This window comes from Ctenopharyngodon idella, chromosome 8 (assembly GCF_019924925.1).
Source record: "Ctenopharyngodon idella isolate HZGC_01 chromosome 8, HZGC01, whole genome shotgun sequence".
In the NCBI taxonomy this organism is placed as follows: domain Eukaryota; kingdom Metazoa; phylum Chordata; class Actinopteri; order Cypriniformes; family Xenocyprididae; genus Ctenopharyngodon; species Ctenopharyngodon idella.
In genome coordinates, this window is record NC_067227.1 from 11,719,168 (window position 1) to 11,725,861 (window position 6,694).

Genomic DNA, 6,694 nt, shown 5'->3' on the forward strand with positions numbered 1-6,694 from the left:
AATGGACAAAATCAAGTCAATGTATGTCATAATAGAGACGAAAAGTCTATCATTTTCAGTTTTCCGTATGCCATCTTTAACCAAGATTTAAAATTGCTTTAAAAGTATTATGTGAATTTAATAGGTCTATATTATTATTATTATTTTTTATATATTTTTACTTGCTTGACAAATCAGTAAAGTTCCAACTCATATGAAAATAAAAGATCAAAAGGGTTATTTTGCAATTTGGCTATTTCATGCTATGCTTTTCATCGATGTGTTTGTGGTTTTAAAACCATATGCTCACCCATGCACTAGCACAGGTAAAACCAAATTTAACATTTGTGAATTTTATATATATTTAATCATACCTGCACCTACAGAATATGCACTCTGTCCACCCGTATACAGGAATGAATTGTGGAGTAAATAAATATAAATGTGAATATATATGTGTATATATGTATATATGTCAGTCTGTGCTAACCTGAGATCTGTAAAAATGTATTCTGGGACCTGGTATGGATTAAATTCAATGATCAATGTTTTTATTGTTCATGTGTTCATGGACCTTAGTCAGAATAGCACCATATTTAATTTGAAAATGAGGCTGTGAGGGACAGAAGTACAGTACATTGTGTTTAATGGTTTGTACTGTTGTTTTAAAACATACCAATTATTTAGCTGACAAAACTCTTTAAAAAACAAACAAACAAACAACAACAACAAAAACTTTTGAAAGTTCTGAGTTTTGAAAATTACATGTGATCTTGGGCTCATGGGACCTTTATAGTGTGTGCCGTTGTAAAGACTTATCCCTCACAGCCTAATTTTCATCCACAAGAAAATCCATATAGCATCTTTTACTTGCCACTTTGATGATCATCATATATATGGTACATTTTTAATAATTGTATCTTCCATAGGCTATATAATCAGTTTTGAATTTTTTGAAATGAATTGAAAATGAACATTCCACATTCACTTTAGAATGATTTCACTTATACTGTGACTCTTTATAAAACATATTAGCTTTTGAACGGAGCTGTAACAGTTTGGCTGTGTAGAAACTCACAAGACAAAGAAGATAAATCTCAACAAGTCTTTACTAGATAATCCAACAGGCAAACACAGACAAAGGCAGGAACACAACACAACGCTTATACAATACAAGACCCGACACTGAACTGAGGAAAACCAGGAATTTAAATACACAGTTGATTAACTCAAATGACAGACAGCTGTGATGATTAGGTTAGAGTCCATGGTGACAGATTGTGGCGCTAAAACAGAACAAAGGAAACATGTGACTAATGAAAACAAACTGAAAGTCCATGATAACTAAGGTAATCTTGAACGTGACTATGACAGGAGCATCTAAAGTGTTAAATATGATTTAAAACGTATTTAAATATACATTTCCCAGAATATTTGTGTCACGGTTGAGGACTTTTATATTATGTTTTGTTTCCCTTAGTTCCTGTTTCTCTGCTCTGTTTAGTTTTGGTTACTGATTATCTCCTTGTTTGTTTCTATGGTTACGTATAATTATCACCTGTCAGTTATTATGTTCGTCTTGTATTTAAACTCCCTGTTATGTTCAGTACCTTGTTGGTTCTTGTGTGTGCTCAGTGTTTTGTGATTTTCTCCTAAGTTTCTATGAGTGTTCCTGAGTGTTAAGCTTAAATAGAGACTATTTTGATTTCATATTCCACCTCATTGTGTGTGCAGACCAGATGTTACAATTTGATGCACAGGCATTATAAAAGTATTTACAGTAATTCCAGTTGTGGGAAACAATTAATGTTTTTCTCAGTGTGCTTAAGGTGTGCTGCTTGTGGAAACTGACTAACTGGTTTTATTTAAATTAGAAATAATTAGAAAGAATGTAATTTAGTCTGACTATATTAACATGACAAATTAGTTTACATAAATGGAAGTCATTGTTATGGTTTAGGTCGGTCACGTACCAACAGATCCCTGAAATATGCTGGTTAACACTTTGACTCCCACCAAATAGTGACTGTGTATGAACTGGATATGATTTAAGTTAAATGTAAGGTTCAAAAATTAATATTAACACTCTGACATGCAGAAATGACCTTTAAATGAGTCTTAATACAGAACTGAGTGTGATTTACTGTGATCAGCCACAGGGATTTCCACAAAGTACAAATACTGAACTCAAATTAATTTAGTTACTGCTTAACACTAAAAACGACAATATTTTTAGGAGTCAGTCCATAGATCATCTGTCTTTTTAATAAATAAAACAATTTGTTACTGTAGTTTTGTATTTACACTTGCAGACTGAAGGAATCATGATGTTAGATAAGATTAGCCAGTAGCTTGTCAGCTGAAAGAGGAAAACCTTTTATTCCTCCTAGATACAGTCATGTCACTGTGTGGGTCAAACTCTGAGTGGGTGATGCAAACGCCTTATAACAGAGGAAAAACCTGCTTTTTCTCTGTTAAATATTTGTCTGATGTTTGTTCGACTCATCTATCAAGATGGAGCTGTACATAACCATTCTCACCCTTACTGTTGTTCTTTCAACTGATGCTGAATGTAAGTTAAAGTTTTTTAATTACTTAGGTAGTGGTAAAATGACAAAACTGATCATGTGTAACACCATTAGTCATTCATTCAAAACCTGCTTGCGTTTTTCTTAGAGGTTTAAATGCTTCCTTTCAAACAACCATTGTTTGAAACCAAAAGAATATTATTGTGTCATGTAAATTTGGTTTGTAAAATGTTTGGTTGCACTTTATTTTACAGTACGTGCACTTACATGTACTTACAGTGTACTTACCCAAGAAAGTACTGTAATATAAGGTAACTACATGGGTTAAGGTTAGGTTTAGGTGTAGGTTCAGGGTTATTACCTAGTTATTACCCAGTTATTGTAATTAATAAGTAAATAGTATGCACATGGGGAACAGGACTGTAAAATAAATTGCTGCCATTTTTTTAATGACTTTGTTACTATTTTCCACAAGTAAGTAACAAGTACTTTTCAAAACTCTTGGTACAAAAGACTATTTCATGAGAACATTTGATACATGTTTTAAATCACCCTTAGAGGTGCTAAGACATGTTACAGTACTCCAACATTATAAAACACAATGAACACAATAAACATCAGTAATAATTAGAATATGTATGCATTGTGTTATCAGATGTTATAGTCAATGGCCACAAATTTCTGTCAGATTTGAGAATAGAATACACTACACAGTTGCAGTCAGTCCTCTCTAAACAACTAATATAGTTATCTAAACACATCATATTTATTGTAGAATGTTCTTGTATTTTTCAATTTTCTTGCAATCAAGAAATTACATATATATTTTTCTATATATTTAGGGTCACACTTTATTCTGATCCAATGTTCTTGCGTTTAAAATATTAAAGGGGTGGTTGATTGCCCCTTTTTACAAGATGTAAAATAAGTCTCTGATATCCCCAGAGTGTGTATATCAAGTTTTAGCTCAAAATATCCCAGACATCATTTTTATAGCATGTTAAAATTGTCACTTTTTGAGGGTGAGCAAAAACGTGCCATTTTTAAGTGTCCCTTTAAATGCAAATGAGCTGCTGCTCCTGGGGCGGAGCTTCAAGAGCTCATTTTAGCAGCAGCTAATGTAAAGCCATATTCTGACATGTCAGGATATGTACATGATATCAGTCAGGATTGGCTGATGATTTATTGAACACAGAATAGTTCAAGTTACTCTTTACAGTCAAACACTACGCCTGACTGGGTTTTTCTACCAGCGCATTAAAATTATGATCCTCAAGCGGTTTTGGAAAGTGGATGGATAAAACTCATAACTATAGCATTGGAAGAACATTCTGATAGGTAGCATATATTATTAGGTCACTCTCCATAAAAACAGTAGCAGTTGATTCTAAATTTTAAAGCAAGTAGCAGTGACATAAGAAAAAATAGCACACAATGCTAAATTCAAGCCAATGTCCATAATGAACCAGTACCAGCCAGCATCACACAGCATGTACTGGGTATTTTGAGTGGATAATTTAAAGAAAAAAAAAGAAAAAAAAAAGACCTTGCCATACTGAACTAATAAAGAAGTTCGTTGAGACAATCTTTTAAGTTGGCTTGAGAAAGCCTGTCCAGAAAGTTTGAAAAAGTTTTAAAAACGTGAAGTTTGAAGGTTTTCAGTTTGCTTTGCAGTTGCAAATGTGAGTGGTTTCTAGAGACTCGGGTGGTTGCTAAGGTGTTGCTATGTGGTTGCTAAGGTGATTAAGGTGGTTGCTAGGGTGTTGCTATGTGGTTGCTAGGGTACTCTGCATGGTTGCTAGGGTGTTGCTATGCGGCTGCTAAGGTACCCAGGGTGGTTGCTATGTGCTTGCTAGGGTACACTGGGTGGTTGGTAGGGTGTTGCTAGGGTATTCTGGGTGGTTGCTAGGGTACTCGGTGGTTGTATTATCACATTGTTATGACATGTTTCAGATAGACATTCATTTCATTTCATGCATACTCACATTATAACAGGCACACACGAGTTGATGAATAGCCTACAAGCAGTTGGATACTTAATGCTTAATTTCACAGAAATGAAAAGGACCCATGTCCATAAATTCCCAGAAGCACAATTCAGGTTTGTTATTATGAGGAATAGCTATTCATGGCTTCACACAAAAGTACATCACAGGCACAGAATGAGCATTTAAACCATAAAATACATAATAAATTACATGCAAATGACTCAATTCCGCTTAAAACATCATGGCATGGCATCCTTGTTACAGGTGTACAGTGTGAGGGAACAAACACTGTACAAACATAACAAAGGAAGGAAATAAATACTACCCTTTAACAATTTGATTTTGAATGAAATTCATACTTTTCGCAAAGATCCAAAAATAAAGCAAATGTGAACCCCTCACACACAAGCAAAGTGGCGTTTTGGAATTAGGAGGATTGGGATGAGATGTGTAAAAATTAGTCCTACACAAAAGATTGTTTTAAAGACAAAAACCTGACAAAATAAAATGTCTTGAGGTGTGGTAACTGTAGTAGAAGTGAAATAATTGACTCAGAGTCATAGCTATTTCATGTGTATAACTAAACTGACTTTATTATGCTCATTCTATTTCAGTATTACATGAATATTTTGGAATTCATGGATGCTCTGAGACAGATGGAGAGGATATGCATGGAATTGATGGAGAGGAAATGTGGCATGCCGACTTTAATCAGAAGAGAGGAGTAGTAACATTACCTGATTTTGGAATTCCCATTGAATTTCCTAGACATTATGAACTCAGTGTTATTGAAATGAAAGGATGCAAAAGTGATGTAGCCACTTTGACTAAAATTTTCAAGAGCCCACCACCAGAAATGGGTAAGGCATGAAAACATGCATTTAAATTTTACATTTTTGAATGAACATCAATAGTGCATTTATACATACAAAGATATGGTAACCGTTTATAAAGGGGATCATTAATAATTAATATCCCATCTACAACTGCATTAAAAGTCAATGTTAGGCAGTTATAACAACATAACTCACATTATGAATGCTTAATCATGATGTTACTTATTGCTACTACCTATTTTTTCAAAGCCAAATTCATGAGTTACGTTATGATGCATGAAGTGTTACATGATGTGAACTTTTAATCTATGTGAGAACAGAAATGAAATGAGTTATATGCATCCAGTGTCATCAAATTTTGCCTCAAAAGTGTATATAATGTTGCATTATAATGATATCTATATTTGTTTGAATTAATTAAAAAACAGTTATTTTTGTTTCTAGATGCACCCCAAACATCCATCTATCCAAAGGATGATGTGCAGCTGGGTGTTCAGAACACCCTTGTCTGTCATGTGACCGGCTTCTATCCTCCATCTCTCAGCATCTCATGGACTAAGAATAATGTTAATGTGACAGAGGGCATGAGTTTAAGCCAGTACCGCCCAAAGGCAGATGGTACCTTCAACGCCTTCTCTACTTTTAGGTTTACACCTATTGAAGGAGACATTTACAGCTGCACGGTGAACCACATAGCCCTCCAGGGTCAACCTCAGACCAAAACATGGGGTGAGTGGGATTTTCAAATTGAATAAATGGATATTAGTCTTTTTTTTAATCATCTTTTCATGCATCTTCCAATATCCTATTCATGTTTTTTCCAGATGTTGATGTCGCCCTCCCAAGTGTTGGACCAGCAGTGTTCTGTGGAGTGGGTCTCACTCTTGGACTGTTGGGAGTCGCAGTTGGAACTTTCTTTCTCATTAAAGGAAACAACTGCAACTGACCTGGAAGTTAACAATATCTCTTATTGGAACTGGCCAATTAGACAACTAGTACATGTGTGTCATTCTCGTGATGTCATATTTGATGTTAAAGGTATAAATAAATAAATTAATAAATCTGGATTCAATACTGTAACACCAGACATGCTTATATTAAAAGTCAATAACCCTTTTTTTAAAACAAAAATAAATATATTTTCTTAAACATCATATTTGCAGTTCAATCACAAGTCTCTGTAGCTCTTCAAGAAACGTGCCACACCTGAGACACAGATTACCTTATCTGCACTGAATTTAGTTGATCAGCAAAAGTCATTTTCACAAAAAGCTAAAAATTAATATTTAGTAAAGATTTGGACTGATTCCCCCAACCATCCATATGCAAAAACCAGGAGCCACATGCTGAACCAAGAGCCCTT

The 6,694-nt window shown here is 34.4% G+C and overlaps 1 protein-coding gene across 1 annotated transcript; it reads left to right on the plus strand.

Annotated features, from left to right (window-relative positions):
- Nucleotides 1-2,442: 2,442 nt before the first annotated feature.
- On the plus strand, nucleotides 2,443-6,485 carry LOC127517140 (H-2 class II histocompatibility antigen, A-D alpha chain-like). The gene is made up of 4 exons (XM_051902366.1): nucleotides 2,443-2,551; nucleotides 5,110-5,355; nucleotides 5,776-6,060; nucleotides 6,156-6,485. The coding sequence occupies exons 1-4, from the start codon at nucleotides 2,494-2,496 to the stop codon at nucleotides 6,275-6,277; spliced, it is 711 nt and encodes a 236-aa protein (XP_051758326.1). The 5' UTR covers nucleotides 2,443-2,493; the 3' UTR covers nucleotides 6,278-6,485.
- Nucleotides 6,486-6,694: the final 209 nt, after the last annotated feature.